This window comes from Oncorhynchus mykiss, chromosome 1 (genome assembly GCF_057628025.1).
Source record: "Oncorhynchus mykiss isolate SJ-2025 chromosome 1, ASM5762802v1, whole genome shotgun sequence".
Classification (NCBI taxonomy): domain Eukaryota; kingdom Metazoa; phylum Chordata; class Actinopteri; order Salmoniformes; family Salmonidae; genus Oncorhynchus; species Oncorhynchus mykiss.
Genome location: NC_143022.1, coordinates 8982077 through 9008843, shown reverse-complemented (window position 1 = coordinate 9008843; position 26767 = coordinate 8982077). Strand labels below are relative to the sequence as shown.

The 26767-nt window shown below is 42.1% G+C and overlaps 2 protein-coding genes across 2 annotated transcripts; both read left to right on the top strand.

The window, feature by feature from the left end:
• The first annotated feature begins 1451 nt into the window (after nt 1-1451).
• Nucleotides 1452-12721, top strand: LOC110510920 (uncharacterized). The gene is made up of 6 exons (XM_021592072.3): nt 1452-1564; nt 1793-1829; nt 1961-2361; nt 3827-3942; nt 12311-12393; nt 12512-12721. The coding sequence occupies exons 1-6, from the start codon at nt 1485-1487 to the stop codon at nt 12719-12721; spliced, it is 927 nt and encodes a 308-aa protein (XP_021447747.3). The 5' UTR covers nt 1452-1484.
• A 5885-nt stretch (nt 12722-18606) lies between these two features.
• LOC118937339 (uncharacterized) lies at nt 18607-25754 on the top strand. Its single transcript, XM_090236837.1, has 7 exons — nt 18607-18714; nt 18964-19082; nt 19311-19347; nt 19479-19885; nt 21349-24979; nt 25133-25220; nt 25559-25754. Exons 1-7 carry the CDS (start codon nt 18607-18609, stop codon nt 25735-25737), a joined length of 4569 nt encoding a protein of 1522 aa, XP_090092963.1. The 3' UTR covers nt 25738-25754.
• Nucleotides 25755-26767: the final 1013 nt, after the last annotated feature.

Sequence of the window (26767 nt, the reverse complement as noted above, 5' to 3'; positions counted from 1 at the left end):
TGCATGCCTGCTTCACTTATATTCAATGTGTCGTCATGCATTTGTGCATGCACGCTGTTAACGGTCATACCCGTCTTGCTAGCTAATGTAGCTAGCTCATCAACCAGTATTTTATTCGCTTTTTCTGCACGATAGCACTTATTAAAGCCTTGAAACTCATGGGGACCCCACTGTTACCACGGGTCATCGAGCTAGCCCTTATTTGGCAGCAGGGTTGCATCGGTTTCCACTGGATTTGACAGCTTGTTAGGCTGGCTAGCTAGGTAGCTAATTCACTATCGCGAACTGTTTATCACGTAGCAGCCTATGCTGACTAGCATCGCTAGCAACTAGCTAACATGGATAAAGTCTAGTCGTGGGTCCACAAAATCAAACAAATGGTACTGAACTGATGACAAAATCATGTTTAGAAATTGTAGTAGATATTTTTTTTTGTTGCTTAATGACATTGCGAATATCATAATTTTTGTCATTTAACTACCGGTATGTATTTAATCCGGTTTCGGAATGAGAAAAGTATTAATCGCAAATTCCAGCACTATCGGATACCGGGAAAAAGAAATAAGAGAACCGGTCACGAATGCGGAGCCACGCCCTAAAATAACATGTGACCACAAGGCGTTTGTGACAGATTCGTGCGTTCCAATTTTGTCATAATTGTCTGTAGGTTCTAAATTGCTTATGAGCTTGGCTGCCCTTCAGAAAGTAGCTGATTCTTGTACTCTACAGCTGTATTTTCCTACAGTTACTAATAATACTAGCAACAAAACAGATTTCATTCCTTAAAATGATTTTGCCAGATGGAAGAAAATAATAAGGTAGGCCTAAACTGTAATAAGATATACCTTAAAGACTGCTTGTGTTTAATCCTGAATCCAGTTGCCCCTCTTGTACTGGGATAAAACAATAGGCAAGCCATGAACCTTATGGAGGAGTACATGTGTTTTGTAGACACACCTGGGTTCTAGACTGGCTGAGGTAAACATTTTAGGAAAGCCTGGGTTTTTAATATCGAAGTCATTCTAAGGGGTAGGTTTGACAAAGCAAATGAGTGAGTGAGTCTTTGACATGAAGACAGTGGTTAGATTCTGCCATTGGGACTGCTCTGATGTTTCCATTCTCTCCTGGTTATGACCATAGAGCCTTGTCCCAGTCTCTAGACCTGCCTGTCTGTGTGGTGGATGACCACCTGACCTCTGAAGCTGTCAATGAGATGGTAAGTTGACCATGTCATTTCATATTACAACATTAATCCAATAAAATGTTATAGTGATGCTATCATTGGCAATGTTGACGTACCACAACCATCTCTGTTGTGTTGCAGTTGTTTAATTGGCCCAACGTTGCCAATGCTCCTCCACTCTTTAACAGTTAATAATTATTTCAGTATGATATTTGTTGTATATTAAGTTTGATTATTTGCAATATAATTACATTTCTACCAGGAACAGAGCAATTCTACCAGGAGCAGAGCAACCTCAGTGATGGAAACCACAGAAGAGGGAAAGCTCAACAATGTGGAACATCTGACACTTATGGACTTCCTTCAAAACCTAACTGAGAAGTATGTTCTGTTTTCTTTGGTACTATCACACCTTCAAGGAAATAGGATCAAATTAGAAACTGATCAATCGGAAAAAAATGTTCAGTGCTAGAAAAGTTGTCACATTGCAATTTTGCCAAAACAACTGACACAAAGCAAGTATAACTTCACGATCAGGCAAATAATTAAATAAAAACTATTCTGCCACGCATCCTGATATGACAACATTTATAACAATATTGTTTTCAGGCAATGGAGGGGGATTCGTGAGGGCATGTTTGACCCGGTAAGATCATGTTACTGACAATTTAATCAGATTACCATGAAAACTCTGCCTAATGTTTAACCTTGTTCATAAGCTTTTGAAAGACTCACTATGCAACATTTTAAAACACTTCTTCTGTTTCTGGAATACAGCTGACAAAACAACAGCTTGCCGGCTTGTGTCTGAGGATTGTCCAGTTTTTATCGGACAAGCTGATGCAGATCATCATCCCAGGTCTTTACGAACTACTGGGCATCCAAGATGCTGCCTCTTCTCCATTGTCACAGAGATCTCTCACAGCGTCACTCACCAGTCTGTTAGACGATAAGACTAACACCAAGTCCCGCGTGAGATTTACTGAGGCTGGTGTACCTAAGAGGCCAGGCAGTCGAAAGTCTTACAATAGCTTTCGCATCCCGACTCCCTACCCTTCCTCCAACTGTATGGAGCAGGAAGAGGAAGAAGAACAGGAATCACAACTTAAGTTCAAGGAGATTTACCTGACTAAGGGCAGTCTGGGCAGTGGAAGCTACCTGCCCAAGGGGGCCATGAGGTATGTTCTTAAAGGGAAATTTAACAACTTCATATTCATCTCCAGCATCACCATATGTGAAAATTACACATTTCCATGCTTTGTAGTAAAAAAAATATAGAGGGACGTAACTGTTTCCAATAGTGCTGAGAAATTAGTGCTTTTTGAGGTTGGTTTGGTTTCCATTCAAATATTTAAAAAATAATCACGGTTTTGGATTTCAATACTTTTTTTAGACATTGAATGCACTATGGATTATGTGTGTTGAATGCTGTAACAACACATAATAAAACAATTAATAAAAGTCCCATGATGGTAGTGACTGTCCATTACTGTTTATGACTTATCAACCATCATTTACTTTCTCATATAAAATATTTATTTGATGACTTTATTATTTCATTCCAAGTCATCAACTCATCTCTATAGAGCTGCTGCTTATCCTGTCTGACAAAATCACTATTTTAGTAGTTCTTCTAAGTAAATAAGACCTACTTTTATGACCGCTGAACACCAACTGTCAATCACTTAGATCATGTATTTCCAGGTAGAGAATCCTCGCAACGCAACTGCTTTTTATCTCTCTCATGCATTCTCTCGTCTCTCCGTCTCAGTCAATGAGGTTTCCGTATCTGCTCCACACAGAGTGGACAAGCAAGTGGGCGTGCAATGGATTATGGGAATTAATTGCCGTATTTTCTGTGCTAAACTATGTAGAATATTGGCCTGTTGGAAACTACAACTCCCTACTACATTGCATAGTTCGTGCTTGATCTGATTTATCTCTACAGAAACTGAGCGTCGAGCTCACAGAAGAAGAAAAAAATTAACTATATGGAATTCAAATAATTGAGCCGACGTCGGTCAATTAATTGTTTAAAAACCGAAAAATAACAAAAATGTTGGTTAAATGCTCAGCTCTAGATTCTAATGACATCATCAGTGTGCATCGTGTGATTTTAACCAATTATGGAGTAGGCATTGCCTGCTAATTGGTTGATGATGTCATAGAAAACACTTATCTTCCTCTTTCTTTTTTACTACAAAACATAGAAATGCCTGTTTTTCACATATGCTGATGTTGAGGTGGTGCTGGAGATGATGAATATGAAGTTGAAACATTTAGAAATTTCCCTTTAACATTTCTTCAAACTGCCTTGTATTTATGATTGTCCTTGAAGTTATTAGAAGTTACAGTATTTGAAGTTTATAGCAATTTGGATTTTTGTAGAGGATAGATGTTGCCAGGATAGATAGATATCTACAGGCCAGTTTCAATACAAATTACTTATACAAAATACATTTTATTGGGCTTTAGAAATTGAGCAGTTAGGCTGACATCACACTAAGGTTTTTTCTCAGAGAAACAGCAGCGTTTTCCTCATTGTTTTCAATGGTGCAGATGTATTTGACACACTGAATGTGCATCACAGCCTTACATATTATTTGTTTGACTTTGATGATTTCTGCGGTTTTTTTCCCCAAGGACTCTAACCTCTCTGTCTGATGTGCAGAAGAAAACAACCAATTCTGAGACGCTACAAGTCCTCTTAGGTGTCTCAGAGGACACCCTTGTCACCTGTGTGCAGGACAGCCTGCAAGGTTCTCTCTCCAAACTTGCATGCATGTCCAATTCTCCATCTGGAAGTGCAGGCTCTATGATGCTAACCCCTGCTGTAATGGCAGAGTTGGCTAAAGATGTCAAGTCGGCCTTATCAATGGTCGTTAAGAGTGCCTCCGCAAGTCAAACCTCTCTAGTGACACCGGTAAGGGGAGACTCACAGACCAAGGTGACTGAGAGCATGGTGAGAGAGCTGGCTTTTAAACTTGAAAAAGTTGACCAAGAGAGCAAGAGTAACAGGGCAAGTCATGACCACCATCTCTGACACAATGGTGGCTTTTGTTGACGAGAACGAACAGAATTTGCTGGAAGATCTGAAGGACAAGATCACGTTTTTGGCATCGCATGTTGGCTTCATTGAGGATCTTGATGCCCTGATAAGGAAATACGAGAGCAGCTACAATATTAGTGAATCTGGTTCCTCCTGCACGCTCACATCTAAGAGCATCCAAAAACTCTCTAGCCGGGAGTTTCAAACATCAGCAATACAAGCAGTGAGTGGAGTTCTTGACAAAAAAGTCAGTAGTTTGAGCTTTCTTAGTTCAGTCATTCAGTCTGAGTTAACAGGTGCTGTATCAGGTCAAACATTGTCTGGCATTGTAAAGACAGAGTCAATTCACCCAGTGGGCTCAGCAGCGTCAGTAGTTGTTAAGACTTTCGTGTCAGATATGAAGTCCTTGGCTGAATCTGAAGAGAGTCCCCAACAGAAGAGTGCCTGGTCTGCTGCTGTTCACATTTACCACAGCATCCAAAACAACTTGAAAGATTATTTCGACAAGCTTCAGAGATTTGCCCTAAAGAGCATTGTCACATCTGATGACAACATCACAAATTCTGAGTTTAAGGAGACAGTTCCACTTCCTTGCTTAGACATGAAATATAGGCCCAGTAAGAGTGAGCCTCAGTTGCCAGAGTCCACTGGTGCAGTTACTTTACAAAGAGGCCTAAGTGAGAGCTCAAAACTCCTTTGGGCAAAAACTGAGTCAGAAGAAAGCAAGCTCCTTCTGACAACTTGCACCAAAGAAGTCATCTCAGAGCTTCTGGTCTTGTACAACACTGAGATGTCAAAGGAGGACGCCCTGTACACTGTTGGAGAAAAAGGATCAGGCTTCTCTATTGAGAGAGAGAAATTTGTAGAGGGTGTTCTGGCTCAGCTTGGGGATATTGCCCATTCCAGGTCCTCATCACCAATAGTATGTGAGTTCCCCTGTCAAATTGAGGACAGCAGAAGTAAGGCCACAGCTTCTTTGACCAGTCTGTTAGATTGTATTAGAAAACTCTCAAGTGAGGAATTTAAGAGAAATGCCACTCAAGCAGTGAGTGAGTTCCTAGTTAAAAAGTCCGCCAGTAGCTTAACTAGTGCAAAGCCTGCTTATTCTGTAGCATCCAGGTCTTGTTCCATTCAAAACCAGTACACATGGTCAAAGGATATTTGTGCGGATTCTGCTGCCTTTGGCATCATTGAAACATTTGTGGAAGACCTGCAGAGCTCGGCGCAACCTGCAGAAGTAGAGGAGAGAGAACCTGACCTCCAGGAAAATGCACAAAAGCTTCAGAGCAGGATCTGGTCTGCTACCACTAGTTTATATAACAATATTAAGAAGACATTAAAGGACTTCATCATTCATCAGCGGAGGTCAGACATGCTGAGCAGAATGTCTAGTCATATACCCACAGAGGACTCTGGACATCTTGGGACTAAAGAGTACATTTGTTTGGCAAGCCAGGACTTGAGGCAAGCTAGTAAGAGTGTGCCTCACTTGCACAGTTTGAACCTTGAAGTGGCTCTACACAGGGGTGTCAGCGAGAGTTCAAAACTTCTCTGGACTGAAACAGACGAGGCTCTACTGACCAATAGTACCAAAGAGGTCATTTCAACAATCTTGACCTCATGCGAGGATCAGGCATCAAATGCACCTTGCTTCTCCACAGTAGGAAAGAAAATATCTGATATGTCCCTTGAGGTCAACATATTGGTAGGTGGTGTTCTGTCTCAGCTGAAGGACATCTCCTTGTCAAGGTCCCCAACACCATGTGAAGACATGTTTGAACATCTCCAAGGTTCTCCTGAGCGAACCTCTCCAGTAAGTCTAGATTGCAGCACGGCTGCCTCCAAAGGCATTGCATCTTCCCACAGTCTTTCAACAAAGAGCCTCCAAAAACGTTCTAGTCATGAGTTCCAAACCAAAGCTGAGAAAGGAGTGAGTGAGGTAATCTCTAGATCATTTAACATTGCGGAGGAAGGTACAACGGATAAGTACCTCCAGTCTGTATCTACATCCACCACTTCTACTGATATTATACAAACCATGGTGAAAGACCAGCAGGAGCTCACCCAGACCACCCAATCATCTGACATGGTATCTGGAACCTCCCTGCTCACCACTGGACAGGTTTCTGAGAAAAGAATCTGGTCTGTTGCTCGTAACATCTACTACAGTCTGCAAAGTAAGATTACGGAGTTTCTCCGAAAAGATCTTCAAAGATCAGACACAACACTTGGTTCAATCCAAATCTTTACATATCAAAGCAGTCCTGCATCACAAAGAGCAAGTCTCGGCCATCTTGAGGTCAACCAGAGCAGTGTTACACCTGGTGGAAACGATGCCTGTGTGGACATTCCGCACAAATTACTACCTAAAACCACTGAGCTCTCAGGATCCATGCTGGAGGATATTGACACGATCCGTTGTAGGAGTGCTGACAGCCAAAATACAAGAAATACCTCTTCTTCACGCTCCTCCATCTCTCTAACACCTACTTCAAAATTAAGGCAGTCGAAATGGCACTTTGCCTTACCCGGGACTCCCATCCCCACTGAAGATCCTGCTCAGATTGACTTTCCCATTGTTAGAAACACAATCATTGAGGACTTCTTTCACACAGAGGACTTACTTCCTGTAACCTTTGTGGACAAAGTCAGGCAAGCTGCTGGGGTGGTAGTGGACATTATGGTGGAAAGTGTTGAGAACACACAGGAAAATGGACAGGGTGCTTCTCATCTTGACGACCTCCGATCTGCTGTTAGGAAATTGAGAAAAATCATTTCCACTTGGACCATCCACATTTTCAGCCATGAATTGGTGGATAAAGTGATAGCCATTCAGGACAGCCACAGCACTCCACAGGTCTTAACATTGGAAGCAGCCAAAAGTGCTTCAGACTCCATTCTTTCAAGGCTGAAATGGGGAAAGGAACAATGTGCCATATCCAAGGAGCTCTCCTCTCAGCTTCTCCAGATATTTGCTGAAGAGACAGTGAAGTGCTTCCTGAGACAGTGGTCAGATGAGTATGAAAACATAAACTTTGATGTTTCAGTCCAGAACGATCCAAAGACTTCTACTTGCATGGTCATTCTTCAAATGATCACCAAAGCCACTGCTAAATGTTATTTTGAGTCCGCTACCAGCGTGGCCACCAGTGACATTGTAGAAGGCGTGTTTGATTTGGAAAGGGATACCATCAGCAGTACTGGAGAGCAGGTCAATACAAAGGTATAGTACACTTTCATGAATAACACTGCTGTTGACCTTTTATATGATTCTTTGTGTCATGGCATTGCACTGGTTCTTTGCAGTTGATATGCTGTACTTTAAGATATCGAAAACATTTCAGTTTGTTTTAATGTGCCTTTTCCCACCAACCAGGGTTCCAAGAATGTTAGTAAGAACCTCTGTCCTCAAGAGTCTCTGGAGTACCAGCCTCAGAACATTTCCCCTACTGTGTACTTTACAGGTAAGCCCTGCTGCTGTTTAGGCTGCTGCTCAGTCAAGACTGAGACATTATCCCTTTACCAGTCCACTAATTCATTTCGAAAGACATTGTACTCCTCTGAGTTGTTACCTATGACATACTGTACTGTGGGCTGGGTGGTAGCCTAGTGGGTTAAGAGGTTGGGCCAGTAACCGATAGGTTGCTGGTTCAGAATCCCTGAGTTCACGAGGCAAAATCTGTCAATGTGCTCTTGAGCAAGGCACTTCATCCTAATTGCTCCTTGTAAGTCTCTCTGGATAAGAGTGTCTGATAAATGAGTAAAAATGTAAATTGATGGCATGCTGGATGGTCTTTCGTTGCAGAGACGATGACAATATCTCATGGCTCCTTTTCTCCAGAGGGAATTTATGATATCGCATCGTCCTTCCCACTTGAAGAGAAGAGTCGCAAACCCTCCCTTTTCACCAGATTGTCTAGATCCATCACGAAAGGCTTTCTCAGCACATTCAAATCTTCAAGGAAAACCAAATTATTTAAATAAATTCCTCATTATAACAACGAGAGCATTCATTTGTTCAGATGAGAATCTAATCGTATTGGTCACATACGCCGAAAACAACTGTGAGATGCTTTATTACGAGCCCATTCCCAACAATGCAGAGTTAAAAAGTAAGAAAATATTTTCTAAATAGTAACACAATAACAATAACAAGGCTATATACAAGGAGTACCAGTACCGAGTCAATGTGCATGGGTGCGAGGTAGTTGAGGTAATACAGTATGTACAGTGCCTTGCGAAAGTATTCGGCCCCCTTGAACTTTGCAACCTTTTGCCACATTTCAGGCTTCAAACATAAAGATATAAAACTGTATTTTTTTGTGAAGAATCAACAACAAGTGGGACACAATCATGAAGTGGAACGACATTTATTGGATATTTCAAACTTTTTTAACAAAATAAAAAACTGAAAAATTAAGCGTGCAAAATTATTCAGCCCCCTTAAGTTAATACTTTGTAGCGCCACCTTTTGCTGCGATTACAGCTGTAAGTCGCTTTAGGTATGTCTCTATCAGTTTTGCACATCGAGAGACTGACATTTTTTCCCATTCCTCCTTGCAAAACAGCTCGAGCTCAGTGAGGTTGGATGGAGAGCATTTGTGAACAGCAGTTTTCAGTTCTTTCCACAGATTCTCGATTGGATTCAGGTCTGGACTTTAACTTGGCCATTCTAACACCTGGATATGTTTATTTTTGAACCATTCCATTGTAGATTTTGCTTTATGTTTTGTATCATTGTCTTGTTGGAAGACAAATCTCCGTCCCAGTCTCAGGTCTTTTGCAGACTCCATCAGGTTTTCTTCCAGAATGGTCCTGTATTTGGCTCCATCCATCTTCCCATCAATTTTAACCATCTTCCCTGTCCCTGCTGAAGAAAAGCAGGCCCAAACCATGATGCTGCCACCACCATGTTTGACAGTGGGGATGGTGTGTTCAGCTGTGTTGCTTTTACGCCAAACATAACGTTTTGCATTGTTGCCAAAAAGTTACATTTTGGTTTCATCTGACCAGAGCACCTTCTTCCACATGTTTGGTGTGTCTCCCAGGTGGCTTGTGGCAAACTTTAAACAACACTTTTTATGGATATCTTTAAGAAATGGCTTTCTTCTTGCCACTCTTCCATAAAGGCCAGATTTGTGCAATATACGACTGATTGTTGTCCTATGGACAGAGTCTCCCACCTCAGCTGTAGATCTCTGCAGTTCATCCAGAGTGATCATGGGCCTCTTGGCTGCATCTCTGATCAGTCTTCTCCTTGTATGAGCTGAAAGTTTAGAGGGACGGCCAGGTCTTGGTAGATTTGCAGTGGTCTGATACTCTTTCCATTTCAATATTATCGCTTGCACAGTGCTCCTTGGGATGTTTAAAGCTTGGGAAATATTTTTGTATCCAAATCCGGCTTTAAACTTCTTCACAACAGTATCTCGGACCTGCCTGGTGTGTTCCTTGTTCTTCATGATGCTCTCTGCGCTTTTAACGGACCTCTGAGACTATCACAGTGCAGGTGCATTTATACGGAGACTTGATTACACACAGGTGGATTGTATTTATCATCATTAGTCATTTAGGTCAACATTGGATCATTCAGAGATCCTCACTGAACTTCTGGAGAGAGTTTGCTGCACTGAAAGTGAAGGGGCTGAATAATTTTGCACGCCCAATTTTTCAGTTTTTGATTTGTTAAAAAAGTTTGAAATATCCAATAAATGTCATTCCACTTCATGATTGTGTCCCACTTGTTGTTGATTCTTCACAACAAAAATACAGTTTTATATCTTTATGTTTGAAGCCTGAAATGTGGCAAAAGTTCGCAAAGTTCAAGGGGGGCGAATACTTTCGCAAGGCACTGTACAGGGTCAGTACTATAATTGTAAGCTATATACAGGGTCAGTACCATTATTGTAAGCTATATACAGGGTCAGTACCATAATTGTAAGCTATATACAGGGTCAATACTATCATTGTAAGCTATATCAAATCAAATGTATTTATATAGCCCTTCGAAAATCAGCTGATATCTCAAAGTGCTGTACAGAAATCCAGCCTAAAACCCCAAACAGCAAGCAATGCAGGTGTAGAAGCACGGTGGCTAGGAAAAACTCCCTAGAAAGGCCAAAACCTAGGAAGAAACCTAGAGAGGAACCAGGCTATGTGGGGTGGCCAGTCCTCTTCTGGCTGTGCCGGGTGGAGATTATAACAGAACATGGTCAAGATGTTCAAATGTTCATAAATGACCAGCATGGTCGAATAATAATAAGGCAGAATAGTTTAAACTGGAGCAGCAGCACAGTCAGGTGGACTGGGGACAGCAAGGAGTCATCATGTCAGGTAGTCCTGGGGCATGGTCCTAGGGCTCAGGTCCTCCGAGAGAGAGAAAGAGAGAAGGAGAGAATTAGAGAACGCACACTTAGATTCACACAGGACACCGAATAGGACAGGAGAAGTACTCCAGATATAACAAACTGACCCTAGCCCCCCGACACATAAACTACTGCAGCATAAATACTGGAGGCTGAGACAGGAGGGGTCAGGAGACACTGTGGCCCCATCCGAGGACACCCCCGGACAGGGCCAAACAGGAAGGATATAACCCCACCCACTTTGCCAAAGCACAGCCCCCACACCACTAGAGGGATAACTTCAACCACCAACTTACCATCCTGAGACAAGGCTGAGTATAGCCCACAAAGACCTCCGCCATGACACGGCACCAACCCAGACAGGATGACCACATCAGTGAATCAACCCACTCAGGTGACGCACCCCCTCCAGGGACGGCATGAGAGAGCCCCAGTAAGCCAGTGACTCAGCCCCTGAAATAGGGTTAGAGGCAGAGAATCCCAGTGGAAAGAGGGGAACCGACCAGGCAGAGACAGCAAGGGCGGTTCGTTGCTCCAGAGCCTTTCCGTTCACCCTCCCACTCCTGGGCCAGACTACACTCAATCATATGACCCACTGAAGAGATGATTCTTCAGTAAAGACTTAAAGGTTGAGACCGAGTTTGCAACTCTGACATGGGTAGGCAGACCGTTCCATAAAAATGGAGCTCTATAGGAGAAAGCCCTGCCTCCAGCTGTTTGCTTAGAAATTCTAGGGACAATTAGGAGGCCTGCGTCTTGTGACCGTAGCGTACGTGTAGGTATGTACGACAGGACCAAATCAGAGAGATAGGTAGGAGCAAGCCCATGTGATGCTTTGTAGGTTAGCAGTAAAACCTTGAAATCAGCCCTTGCTTTGACAGGAAGCCAGTGTAGAGAGGCTAGCACTGGAGTAATATGATCACATTTTTTGGTTCTAGTCAGGATTCTAGCAGCCGTATTTAGCACTAACTGAAGTTTATTTAGTGCTTTATCCGGGTAGCCGGAAAGTAGAGCATTGCAGTAGTCTAACCTAGAAGTGACCTTCACAGTTTTATTTGAGACGACTGTACAACCATTAAGATTAATTGTCAGATTCAACAGAAGATCTCTTTGTTTCTTGGGACCTAGAACAAGCATCTCTGTTTTGTCCAAGTTTAAAAGTAGAAAGTTTGCAGCCATCCACTTCCTTATGTCTGAAACACATTCTTCTAGCAAGGGCAATTTTGGGGCTTCACCATGTTTCATTGAAATGTACAGCTGTGTGTCATCCGCATAGCAGTGAAAGTTAACATTATGTTTTCGAATAACATCCCCAAGAGGTAAAATATATAGTGAAAACAACAGTGGTCCTAAAACGGAACCTTGAGGAACACCAAAATTTACAGTTGATTTGTCAGAGGACAAACCATTCACAGAGACAAACTGATATCTTTCCGACAGATAAGATCTAAACCAGGCCAGAACTTGTCCGTGTAGACCAATTTGGGTTTCCAATCTCTCCAAAAGAATGTGGTGATCGATGGTATCAAAAGCAGCACTAAGGTCTAGGAGCACGAGGACAGATGCAGATATATAAAGGTTCAGTACCATCATTGTAAGCTATATACAGGGTCAGTACTATCATTGTAAGCTATATAAAGGTTCAGTACCATCACTGTTGATAGTAAGTCTATCATACAGTTCAGTGTGTAGATGTGTATTCTGACCTCATCACAGGTCTCTCCCTAGACAGGTGTCGTTGGACGGTCAGTCTGTGTCCCAGGAAGCAGCCTCTGAGGAACTCCGCCCACCCATCCCAGGTGTCCAACCGTAGAGTAGCCCCTGGGAGACAGAGACACATGCAGGTTGTCCTCCTGGTTGCCATGAACCAAGAATGTGTTCCATACAGTCCATTTGTCTCTGTGTTACATCCATAAGGTGTTGAGCCAGAGGACCATTGATCTACTGCACAAGGAAGGCCATACCCAGGTCAATGGCGTAGTCGTGCAGCCGGTTGCAGTCGTAGAGTTGCAGGACGGTGGGAGAGCTCAGTCTGAAGGAGCTGACGGGAAGCCCACACTGCTGGGACACCAGGGTCATGAGCCTGGCCACAGACGTACTCAGGAGAAACACAGTGCCCAAGACTGAGAGGGTCTCCCCCCGTCACGGCACTGAGTCAACATGGGCCAGCATCCCTGTGGAACGCTTTCAAACACCTTGTAGATTCCATGCCCCAACGAATTGAGGCTGTTCTGATGGCAAAAGGCGGGGTGCAACTCAATATTAGGAAGGTGTTTCTAATGTTTGGTACACTCAGTATATATAAGTTAGGAGTCATATAATTACAGGGGTAAGATGAAGTGGCTCCTTTGCACTGATCTTAGGTCTGGTTTGTGTTTTTACTGCTAATGGTAAAGGTTAGGATTTGGTGAGAGTAAACTGATCTGTGCCCAAGGGTCATTTCTATCCAGAGACAAATCAAAGGTCCATGCTATTTAAACTTATAATATACCACCATCTCGTGGCACAAATTTGTAACAACATTTTCTAATTCATGTGCTGTACTGAGTTTTGTTCTATCACATTGAACACTAATCTGGGTGCAGATTAAATTGAACACTAATCTGGGTGAAAATTAAATTGAACACTAATCTGGGTGCAGATTAAATTGTTAACAGAAATATTATGAATATGTATTTCAATGAACCCAAAGGGCCTCTTCTTCTCCTACTATACGGCCTGCTGTGCTCTACTGTACTCTACTGTACTCTGCTGTGCTCTACTGTACTATACACCACTGGGTATACAGACTCTTCAGATACTGTTAGCGAACACCAGACTGAGGTCGAGGCGATTACATGGGGAAAAGGTTTATGACTGTAAGGGTGTTTGGTACAAAGGCAACACTACATCGGGCCACATTTCAGCTCTATCCCAGGTCAACCATACAATACTATAGATTTCCACTCTAGTCAACCAGCAAGAAGGAGAGACAGACAGAAGGTCTGGCTTTGACTATGTCAATGATGGGATGTGTAAGTAAGGAGTAAGGAACACAAATAAACATTATTCTGATGGTTACATTTGTACTTAGATACATAACCACTCTCCTTTGTTAGCAAATCTTCCACAGAACTTTGTGGAACAGAGTGAGTTCTGTCCCTGTCTGGCTCTGGACATGTACCCAGGGACCTCTGTACAACAACACTTCACACTCACGAAGCAGTGTTCTTACTAACCAATCACTCTACCATAACCATGGTCTCGGTATAAAGCAGTGTCCTTACTAACCAATCACTCTACCATAACCATGGTCTTGGTTGAGCAAGGGCAATTTTACTTTAAGTCTCAAGCAGGGTGACCTCAACATACTATATATCACCATACTATATACCACCACACTATACAGTGGGGCAAAAAAGTATTTAGTCAGCCACCAATTGTGCAAGTTCTCCTACTTAAAAAGATGAGAGAGGCCTGTAATTTTCATCGTAGGTACACTTCAACTATGACAGACAAAATGAGAAAACAAATCCAGAAAAATCACATTGTAGGATTTTTAATGAATTTATTTGCAAATTATGGTGGAAATTATGGTGGAAAATAAGTATTTGGTCACCTACAAACAAGCAAGATTTCTGTCTCTCACAGACCTGTAACTTCTTCTTTAAGAGGCTCCTCTGTCCTCCACTCGTTACCTGTATTAATGGCTCCTGTTTGAATTAACTAAATCACCTAATCCTACTATATAACCATACTATATAATCATACTATATAACCATACTATATATTACCACACTCTATATCACCATAATATATATATAATCATACTATATAACCATAATATTTAACCATACTATATATCACCACACTGTATATCACCATGCTATATACAGTGCCTTGCGAAAGTATTCGGCCCAATTGAACTTTCGCAAGGCACTGTATATCCCCATACTATATATCACCACACTATATCTGAAACACTTTATGTTAATGATAGTATGAAGCTGTTTCAAGCAATAGCCAGCTCACTTTGATATGCATTTTCAAGCACGGGTAGAAACAGCTAGGTGTTCGGCTGGTACCTTCAGCAGGCAGCAGATGCTAGGGGTGATGCACTGCTAGGGGTGATGCCAACGTCTGTCAGGACCCAGCTGTCCCGAAGGATGGCACCAGCATAGCTCAGCTCCAGGAAGTACCTCACCTGCTTGTCGTCTGACAGTTGCACGTGGAAGTAATCCTGCCAGAGGAAGAAGATTGGAAACACAAGGAGCCAAAAAGCCACACAATAATTGTAAAAGTGTCCAATTGTGTACAATTAAGAAATAAGGCCCAAGGAGGTGTGGTATATTGGCCATATACCACAAACCCCCAAGGTGACTTTTTTTTTTTTTCAATTTAGTGGTATCCAATTGTCCCATTGCTACAACTTGGGAGAGGAGAGAGTCCTCCGAAACACAACCCAGCCAAGCCAAGCCACACAAGCCAAGCCACACACTTGACACCATGCCCGCTTAACCTGGAACCTGGCTTCCAGGTTAAGTGGTGTCGACCGTGTCAGCGTGCACTGCTGCGTGCACAGCGCCTGGCCCGCCATAGGAGTCACTAGTGCGTGATGGGACAAGAACACCCCTGCCGGGCCAAACCCTCCACTAAACCGGATGATGCTGGGCCAATTGTACGCCGCCCCATGGGTCTCCCAGTCACAGCCGGCTGCGACAGAGCTTGGACTTGAACCAGGATCTCTAGTGGCACAGCTAGTACTACGCAGTGCCTTAGACCTTAGACTGCGCTACTAGGGAAGCCCGAGGTGCCTTATTGCTATAGGGCAGTTAACCCACTGTTCCTAGGCCTTTATTGAAAATAAGAATTTGTTCTTAACTGACTTGCCTTGTAAAATAAAAATTTGAAGCAGAGCTTAATTTGTAAATTGGGAGGTGCTAGAACAAAGAGTGGGTGCTAGAGGGGGGGTTCTGTGGTACCAGAACTCATGAGAAAAAAGATCACCTTTTGTAATAGAGCATTGAACGCATATCATCACCTGCATTGCTTGCTGTTTGGGGTTTTAGAATGGGTTTCTGTACAGCACTTTGAGATATCAGCTATATAAATACATTTGATTTGATATCATCACATTTGGGTAGAGCCACTTATAGAAGGTGCACACATGGGGAACATTTTTAGTAGCCTAGGGTCTGGGAAAGTGTTGGCCTTTTTAAAACCGCATTTCGTGCAATTCTACATCCTTTTACATGACTGGAGACTTTGGCATTATCTTTTTTTTAATCCGCACAAATGAGCGAAATGGCAGGATACTTTGACACTGACAAACTTAGTATCTGAGATCAATAAAAACGACCTTGTCTTGAATCCATCAATAGCCTATAGGCCTAGGTTTGTGGAGAAACATATAGTAGGCTACAATATGAGGAGGAAATTAGTCCTAAAAATGCTTTCCAGTTTCACTGACTCACCCAATGATGCGCAGCTCACTCGCTGGAGATTGTCGATGCGCTCGTGTCAAAAGCCTATCTCTCTCTCTCTGTTTTGTAAAACAATGTTTGGGTTTTGATCAAATATTTTGGTAGTCTACAGCATAGTCTTATCTTTTCAGCAAGAGTCATTGCTTTTCAACCTGTGTTTTCCCTCGATTGTATTTGAAATATTGCAAAAGGCCTGTTTTGTCTGCGTGCTGTTTTTTCACTGACAGATTTGCCTCGCGTTCCCGACTGTAGGCTATTCTTTGTTATTGGGCTACAATCCGCAGCTAGGCTATTTAAAAAAAGAAGCTATTGGTCCTCTGTAGCTAAATTATAGGGCTTCTCATGACGTATTAGGCTATTCTGAATGATTTAATTTATTTCTGAACAGACAGCAGTAATTCCGTAACTTTAGAAAATTCCTCCAGAACCCTTCATGCAGCTATGATTCTATAAGGAAACAAATGATGAAGTGCAACTCTGGAGAGATGAGGGAGCAGGATAATTGACGAAGAGGCAACTCGAACTTTGATCGCTTTTATTATAATTGTTACATAGCAAAAAGTGAAAATTATTTTTCATGGCACGAGAGGTACCGGATTCGGCCAAGTATGTTCCGGAACAAAACAGTCCAGAATGGAAAGGTGCCGGATCCTGTTCTGGCATGATCCTGCTCAAATTAAGCACTGATTTGAAGTACCTAGGCCTCTACCTGCTGAGTATAAAGATTATTAAACTAGATTCAGTGGGCTTGTCATTCACAGTACTGATGAAAAATAAAGTATATTTGATCTAAATGTGGATATACGAGGACATCTAGTGGTCACTGGATTTAAAAAAAAAATTCATGCAAGCTATCTTTTCACTAGCATGCGATGCCATATATTTGACGCAGGTATTTATTTTTCAACATGTATTGTCATTGACTGGAACAAAATATAATTGTATGAGCTATGCCTCTGTGTACCGGCGTTGTTGCACCCCTCTACTATCTGGCTTGGTGGGGCGATCTCGTTCTGCATGCCTGCTTCACTGAGATACAATGTGTCGTCATGCATTTGTGCATGCACGCTGTTAACGGTCATACCGTCTTGCTAACTTAGCTAGCTCATCAACCAGTATTTTATTCGCGTTTTCTGCACGATAGCACTTATTAAAGCCTTGAAACTCATGGGGACCTCACTGTTACCACGGGTCATCGAGCTAGCCCTTATTTGGCAGCAGGGTTGCATCGGTTTCCATTGGATTTGACAGCTTGTTAGGCTGGCTAGCTAGGTAGCTAATTCGCTAACGCGAACTGTTTATCACGTAGCAGCCTATGCTGACTAGCATCGCTAGCAACTAGCTAACATGGATAAAGTCTAGTCGTGGGTCCACAAAATCAAACAAATGGTACTGAACTGATGACAAAATCATGTTTCGAAATTGTAGTAGCTATTTATGTTTTTTTTGTTGTTGTTGCTTAATGACATTAAGACAACCGGTCACGAATGCGGAGCCACGCCCTAAAATAACATGTGACCACAAGGCGTTTGTGACGCATTTATGCGTTCCAATTTTGTCATAATTGTCTGTAGGTTCCAAATTGCTTATGAGCTTGGCTGCCCTTCAGAAAGTAGCTGATTCTTGTACTCTACAGCTGTATTTTCCTACAGTTACTAATAATACTAGCAACAAAACAGATTTCATTCCTTAAAATGATTTTGCCAGATGGAAGAAAATAATAAGGTAGGCCTAAACTGTAATAAGATATACCTTAAAGACTGCTTGTGTTTAATCCTGAATCCAGTTGCCCCTCTTGTACTGGGATAAAACAATAGGGAACCCATGAACCTTATGGAGGAGTACATGTGTTTTGTAGACACACCTGGGTTCTAAACTGGCTGAGGTAAACATTTTCGGAAAGCCTTGGTTTTTAAATCCCGGTGAAAGCAGATATGTCAAAGTTTGTCAATGTCTTGTTGCCCTTCTATTTAGTTGAAACTAGCGAAAATGATCATTTTGCTTCTCTTAATCCACATTTTCTAGCAAAAAAACATGTTCATGCTTTAGGGCTGGTGGCTCCATATATATTGGTAAAATATAAAGTGTGTGTGTGTGTGTGTGTGTGGGGGGGGGGGGTGTAGTGGATATAATGGGGTATAGGCCTAACTGTTGTTTTGAGGGTGAAATTTCAACCACAGGACGATGTCATTGTAAACTAAATTCAGCATAGCCAAACCTTGTATAAAATAGGTTGAATTTGTACCTTTGAAACCATGTCAGATTTTCAACATTATATACACTTTCAGAAAAAAACTATAGGCAGCACCTCAGCCCGGGATCGAACCCCATCCAGGGTTTTAACTACACCCAGCCCTGCTTAGCTTTAATATGTCACTGACTACTACCAATATGCTATTGTGAGAATTATTATTGAGAGATCTCTTAATAACAAAATATATTCCGTGTTAATATCGAAGTCATTCTAAGGGGTAGGTTTGACAAAGCAAATGAGTGAGTGAGTCTTTGACATGAAGACAGTGGTTAGATTCTGCCATTGGGACTGCTCTGATGTTTCCATTCTCTCCTGGTTATGACCATAGAGCCTTGTCCCAGTCTCTAGACCTGCCTGTCTGTGTGATGGATGACCACCTGACCTCTGAAGCTGTCAGTGAGATGGTAAATTGACCTTGTCATTTCATATTACAACATTAATCCAATAAAATGTTATAGTGATGCTATCATTGGCAATGTTGACGTACCACAACCATCTCTGTTGTGTTGCAGTTGTTTAATTGGCCCAACGTTGCCAATGCTCCTCCACTCTTTAACAGTTAATAATTATTTCAGTATGATATTTGTTGTTTATTAAGTTTGATTATTTGCAATATAATTACATTTCTACCAGGAGCAGAGCAATTCTACCAGGAGCAGAGCAATTCTACCAGGAGCAGAGCAACCTCAGTGATGGAAAACACAGAAGAGGGGAAGCTCAACAATGTGGAACATCTGACACTTCTGGACTTCCTTCAAAACCTAACTGAGAAGTATGTTCTGTTTTCTTTGGTACTATCACACCTTCAAGGAAATAGGATCAAATTAGAAACTGATCAATCGGAAAAAAAATGTCATTGCTAGAAAAGTTGTCACATTGCAATTTTGCCAAAACAACTGACACAAAGCAAGTATAACTTCACGATCAGGCAAATAATTAAATAAAAACAATTCTGCCACGCATCCTGATATGACAACATTTATAACAATATTGTTTTCAGGCAATGGAGGGGGATTCGTGAGGGTATGTTTGACCCGGTAAGATCATGTTACTGACAATTTAATCAGATTACCATGAAAACTCTGCCTAATGTTTAACCTTGTTCATAAGCTTTTGAAAGACGCACTATGCAACATTTTAAAACACTTCTTCTGTTTCTGGAATACAGCTGACAAAACATCAGCTTGCCGGCTTGTGTCTGAGGATTGTCCAGTTTTTATCGGACAAGCTGATGCAGATCATCATCCCAGGTCTTTACGAACTACTGGGCATCCAAGATGCTGCCTCCTCTCCATTGTCACAGAGATCTCTCACAGCGTCACTCACCAGTCTGTTAGACGATAAGGTTAACACCAAGTCCCGCGTGAGATTTACTGAGGCTGGTGTACCTAAGAGGCCAGGCAGTCGAAAGTCTTACAATAGCTTTCGCATCCCGACTCCCTACCCTTCCTCCAACTGTATGGAGCAGGAAGAGGAAGAGGAAGAAGTGCAGGAATCACAACTTAAATTCAAGGAGATTTACCTGACTAAGGGCAGTCTGGGCAGTGGAAGCTACCTGCCCAAGGGGGCCATGAGGTATGTTCTTAAAGGGAAATTTAACAACTTCATATTCATCTCCAGCATCACCATATGTGAAAATTACACATTTCCATGCTTTGTAGTAAAAAAAATATAGAGGGACGTAACTGTTTCCAATAGTGCTGAGAAATTAGTGCTTTTTGAGGTTGGTTTGGTTTCCATTCAAATATTTAAAAAATAATCACGGTTTTGGATTTCAATACTTTTTTTAGACATTGAATGCACTATGGATTATGTGTGTTGAATGCTGTAACAACACATAATAAAACAATGAATAAAAGTCCCATGATGGTAGTGACTGTCCATTAGTGTTTATGACTTATCAACCATCATTTACTTTCTCATATAAAATATTTATTTGATGACTTTATTATTTCATTCCAAGTCATCAACTCATCTCTATAGAGCTGCTGCTTATTCTGTCTGACAAAATCACTATTTTAGTAGTTCTTCTAAGTAAATAAGACCTACTTTTATGACCGCTGAACACCAACTGTCAATCACTTAGATCATGTATTTCCAGGTAGAGAATCCTCGCAACGCAACTGCTTTTTATCTCTCTCATGCATTCTCTCGTCTCTCCGTCTCAGTTAATGAGGTTTCCGTATGTGCTCCACACAGAGTGGACAAGCAAGTGGGCGTGCAATGGATTATGGGAATTAATTGCCGTATTTTCTGTGCTAAACTATGTAGATTATTGGCCTGTTGGAAACTACAACTCCCTACTACATTGCATAGTTCGTGCTTGATCTGATTTATCTCTACAGAAACTGAGCATCGAGCTCACAGAAGAAGAAAAAAATTAACTATATGGAATTCAAATAATTGAGCCGACGTCAGTCAATTAGTTGTTTAAAAACCGAAAAATAACAAAAATGTTGATTAAATGCTCAGCTCTAGATTCTAATGACATCATCAGTGTGCATCGTGTGATTTTAACCAATTATGAGTAGGCATTGCCTACTAATTGGTTGATGATGTCATAGAAAACACTTAACTTCCTCTTTCTTTTTTACTACAAAACATAGAAATGCCCGTTTTTCACATATGCTGATGTTGGGGTGGTGCTGGAGATGATGAATATGAAGTTGAAACATTTAGAAATTTCCCTTTAACATTTCTTCAAACTGCCTTGTATTTATGATTGTCCTTGAAGTTATTAGAAGTTACAGTATTTGAAGTTTATAGCAATTTTGATTTTTGTAGAGGATAGATATTGCCAGGATAGATAGATATCTACAGGCCAGTTTCAATACAAATGACTTATACAAAATACACTTTATTGGGCTTTAGAAATTAAGCAGTTAGGCTGACATCACACTAAGGTTTTTTCTCAGAGAAACAGCAGCGTTTTCCTCATTGTTTTCAATGGTGCAGATGTATTTGACACACTGAATGTGCATCACAGCCTTACATATTATTTGTTTGACTTTGATAATTTCTGCGTTTTTTTTCCCAAGGACTCTAACCTCTCTGTCTGATGTGCAGAAGAAAACAACCAACTCTGAGACGCTACAAGTCCTCTTAGGTGTCTCAGAGGACACCCTTGTCACCTGTGTACAGGACAGCCTGCAAGGTTCTCTCTCCAAACTTGCATGCATGTCCAATTCTCCATCTGGAAGTGCAGGCTCTATGATGCTAACCCCTGCTGTAATGGCAGAGTTGGCTAAAGATGTCAAGTCGGCCTTATCAGTGGTCGTTAAGAGTGCCTCCGCTAGCCAAACCTCTGTAGTGACACCGGTAAGGGGAGACTCACAGACCAAGGTGACTGAGAGCATGGTGAGAGAGCTGGCTGCTAAACTTGAAAAAGTTGACCAAGAGAGCAAGAGTCTAACAGGGCAAGTCATGACCATGATCTCTGACACAATGGTGGCTTTTGTTGACGAGAACAAACAGAATTTGCTGGAAGATCTGAAGGACAAGATCACGTTTTTGGCATCGCATGTTGGCTTCATTGAGGATCTTGATGCCCTGATAAGCAAATACGAGAGCAGCTACAATATTAGTGAATCTGGTTCCTCCTGCACGCTCACATCTAAGAGCATCCAAAAACTCTCTAGCCGGGAGTTTCAAACATCAGCAATACAAGCAGTGAGTGGAGTTCTTGACAAAAAAGTCAGTAGTTTGAGCTTTCCTAGTTCAGTCATTCAGTCTGAGTTAACAGGTGCTGTATCAGGTCAAACATTGTCTGGCATTGTAAAGACAGAGTCAATTCACCCAGTGGGCTCAGCAGCGTCAGTAGTTGTTAAGACTTTCGTGTCAGATATGAAGTCCTTGGCTGAATCTGAAGAGAGTCCCCAACAGAAGAGTGCCTGGTCTGCTGCTGTTCACATTTACCACAGCATCCAAAACAACTTGAAAGATTATTTCGGCAAGCTTCAGCGATGTGCCTTAAAGAGCATTGTCACATCTGATGATAACATCACAAATGCTGAGTTTAAGGAGACAGTTCCACTTCCTTGCTTAAACATGAAATATAGGCCCAGTAAGAGTGAGCCTCAGTTGCCAGAGTCCACTGGTGAAGTTACTTTACAAAGAGGCCTAAGTGAGTGCTCAAAACTTCTTTGGGCAAAAACTGAGTCAGAAGAAAGCAAGCTCCTTCTGACAACTTGCACCAAAGAAGTCATCTCAGAGCTTCTGGTCTTGTACAAGACTGCAATGTCAAAGGAGGACGCCCTGTACACTGTTGGAGAAAAAGGATCAGGCTTCTCTATTGAGAGAGAGAAATTTGTAGAGGGTGTTCTGGCTCAGCTTGGGGATATTGCCCATTCCAGGGCCTCATCACCAATAGTATGTGAGTTCCCCTGTCAAATTGAGGACAGCAGAAGTAAGGCCACAGCTTCTTTGACCAGTCTGTTAGATTGTATTAGAAAACTCTCAAGTGAGAAATTTAAGAGAAATGCCACTCAAGCAGTGAGTGAGTTCCTAGTTAAAAAGTCCACCAGTAGCTTAACTAGTGCACAGCCTGCTTATTCTGTAGCATCCAGGTCTTGTTCCATTCAAAACCAGTACACATGGTCAAAGGATATTTGTGCGGATTCTGCTGCCTTTGGCATCATTGAAACATTTGTGGAAGACCTGCAGAGCTTGGCGCAACCTGCAGAAGTAGAGGAGAGAGAACCTGACCTCCAGGAAAATGCACAAAAGCTACAGAGCAGGATCTGGTCTGCTACCACTAGTTTATATAACAATATTCAGAAGACATTAAAGGACTTCATCATTCATCAGCGGAGGTCAGACATGCTGAGCAGAACGTCTAGTCATATACCCACAGAGGACTCTGGACATCTTGGGACTAAGGAGCACATTTGTTTGGCAAGCCAGGACTTGAGGCAAGCTAGTAAGAGTGTGCCTCACTTGCACAGTTTGAACCTTGAAGTGGCTCTACACAGGGGTGTCAGCGAGAGTTCAAAACTTCTCTGGACTGAAACAGACGAGGCTCTACTGACCAATAGTACCAAAGAGGTCATTTCAACAATCTTGACCTCATGCGAGGATCAGGCATCAAATGCACCTTGCTTCTCCACAGTAGGAAAGAAAATATCTGATATGTCCCTTGAGGTCAACATGTTGGTAGGTGGTGTTCTGTCTCAGCTGAAGGACATCTCCTTGTCAAGGTCCCCAACACCATGTGAAGACATGTTTGAACGTCTCCAAGGTTCTCCTGAGCGAACCTCTCCAGTAAGTCTAGATTGCAGCACGGCTGCCTCCAAAGGCATTGCATCTTCCCACAGTCTTTCTACAAAGAGCCTCCAAAAACTCTCTAGTCATGAGTTCCAAACTAAAGCTGAGAAAGGAGTGAGTGAGGTCCTCTCTAGATCATTTAACATTGTGGAGGAAGGTACAACAGAACAGTACCTTCAGTCTGTATCTACATCCACCACATCTACTGATATTATACAAACCATGGTGAAAGACCAGCAGGAGCTCACCCAGACCACCCAATCATCTGACATGGTATCTGGAACCTCCCTGCTCACCACTGGACAGGTTTCTGAGAAAAGGATCTGGTCTGTTGCTCGTAACATCTACTACAGTCTGCAAAGTAAGATTACGGAGTTTCTCAGAAATGATCTTCAAAGATCAGACACAACACTTGGTTCAATCCAAATCTTTACGTATCAAAGCAGTCCTGCATCACAAAGAGCAAGTCTCGGCCATCTTGAGGTCAACCAGAGCAGTGTTACACCTGGTGGAAACGATGCCTGTGTGGACATTCCGCACAAATTACTACCTAAAACCACTGAGCTCTCAGGATCCATGCTGGAGGATATTGACACGATCCGCTGTAGGAGTGCTGACAGCCAAAATACAAGAAATACCTCTTCTTCACGCTCCTCCATCTCTCTAACACCTACTTCAAAATTAAGGCAGTCGAAATGGCACTTTGCTTTACCCGGGACTCCCATCCCCACTGAGTTTCCTGCTCAGATTGACTTTCCCATTGTTAGAAACACAATCATTGAGGACTTCTTTCACACAGAGGACTTACTTCCTGTAACCTTTGTGGACAAAGTCAGGCAAGCTGCTGGGGTGGTAGTGGACATTATGGTGGAAAGTGTTGAGAACACACAGGAAAATGGACAGGGTGCTTCTCATCTTGACGACCTCCGATCTGCTGTTAGGAAATTGAGAAAAATCATTTCTACTTGGACCATCCACATTTTCAGCCATGAATTGGTGGATAAAGTGATAGCCATTCAGGACAGCCACAGCACTCCACAGGTCTTAACATTGGAAGCAGCCAAAAGTGCTTCAGACTCCATTCTTTCAAGGCTGAAATGGGGAAAGGAACAATGTGCCATATCCAAGGAGCTCTCCTCTCAGCTTCTCCAGATATTTGCTGAAGAGACAGTGAAGTGCTTCCTGAGACAGTGGTCAGATGAGTATGAAAACATAAACTTTGATGTTTCAGTCCAGAACGATCCAAAGACTTCTACTTGCATGGTCATTCTTCAAATGATCACCAAAGCCACTGCTAAATGTTATTTTGAGTCCGCTACCAGCGTGGCCACCAGTGACATTGTAGAAGGCGTGTTTGATTTGGAAAGGGATACCATCAGCAGTACTGGAGAGCAGGTCAATACAAAGGTATAGTACACTTTCATGAATAACACTGCTGTTGACCTTTTATATGATTCTTTGTGTCATGGCATTGCACTGGTTCTTTGCAGTTGATATGCTGTACTTTAAGATATCGAAAACATTTCAGTTTGTTTTAATGTGCCTTTTGCCACCAACCAGGGTTCCAAGAATGTTAGTAAGAACCTCTGTCCTCAAGAGTCTCTGGAGTACCAGCCTCAGAACATTTCCCCTACTGTGTACTTTACAGGTAAGCCCTGCTGCTGTTTAGGCTGCTGCTCAGTCAAGACTGAGACATTATCCCTTTACCATTCCACTAATTCATTTGGAAAGACATTGTACTCTGAGTTGTTACCTATGACATACTGTACTGTGGGCTGGGTGGTAGCCTAGTGGGTTAAGAGGTTGGGCCAGTAACCGATAGGTTGCTGGTTCAGAATCCCTGAGTTCACGAGGCAAAATCTGTCAATGTGCTCTTGAGCAAGGCACTTCATCCTAATTGCTCCTTGTAAGTCTCTCTGGATAAGAGTGTCTGATAAATGAGTAAAAATGTAAATTGATGGCATGCTGGATGGTCTTTCGTTGCAGAGACGATGACAACATCTCATGGCTCCTTTTCTCCAGAGGGAATTTATGATATCGCATCGTCCTTCCCACTTGAAGAGAAGAGTCGCAAACCCTCCCTTTTCACCAGATTGTCTAGATCCATCACGAAAGGCTTTCTCAGCACATTCAAATCTTCAAGGAAAACCAAATTATTTAAATAAATTCCTCATTATAACAACGAGAGCATTCATTTGTTCAGATGAGAATCTAATCGTATTGGTCACATACGCCGAAAACAACTGTGAGATGCTTTATTACGAGCCCATTCCCAACAATGCAGAGTTAAAAAGTAAGAAAATATTTTCTAAATAGTAACACAATAACAATAACAAGGCTATATACAAGGAGTACCAGTACCGAGTCAATGTGCATGGGTGCGAGGTAGTTGAGGTAATACAGTATGTACAGTGCCTTGCGAAAGTATTCGGCCCCCTTGAACTTTGCGACCTTTTGCCACATTTCAGGCTTCAAACATAAAGATATAAAACTGTATTTTTTTGTGAAGAATCAACAACAAGTGGGACACAATCATGAAGTGGAACGACATTTATTGGATATTTCAAACTTTTTTAACAAATCAAAAACTGAAAAATTGGGCTTGCAAAATTATTCAGCCCCTTTAATTTCAGTGCAGCGAACTCTCTCCAGAAATTCAGTGAGGATCTCTGAATGATCCAATGTTGACCTAAATGACTAATGATGATAAATACAATCCACTTGTGTGTAATCAAGTCTCCGTATAAATGCACCTGCACTGTGATAGTCTCAGAGGTCCGTTAAAAGCGCAGAGAGCATCATGAAGAACAAGGAACACACCAGGCAGGTCCGAGATACTGTTGTGAAGAAGTTTAAAGCCGGATTTGGATACAAAAAGATTTCCCAAGCTTTAAACATCCCAAGGAGCACTGTGCAAGCGATAATATTGAAATGGAAGGAGTATCAGACCACTGCAAATCTACCAAGACCTGGCCGTCCCTCTAAACTTTCAGCTCATACAAGGACAAGACTGGTCAGAGATGCAGCCAAGAGGCCCATGATCACTCTGGATGAACTGCAGAGATCTACAGCTGAGGTGGGAGACTCTGTCCATAGGACAACAATCAGTCGTATATTGCACAAATCTGGCCTTTATGGAAGAGTGGCAAGAAGAAAGCCATTTCTTAAAGATATCCATAAAAAGTGTTGGTTAAA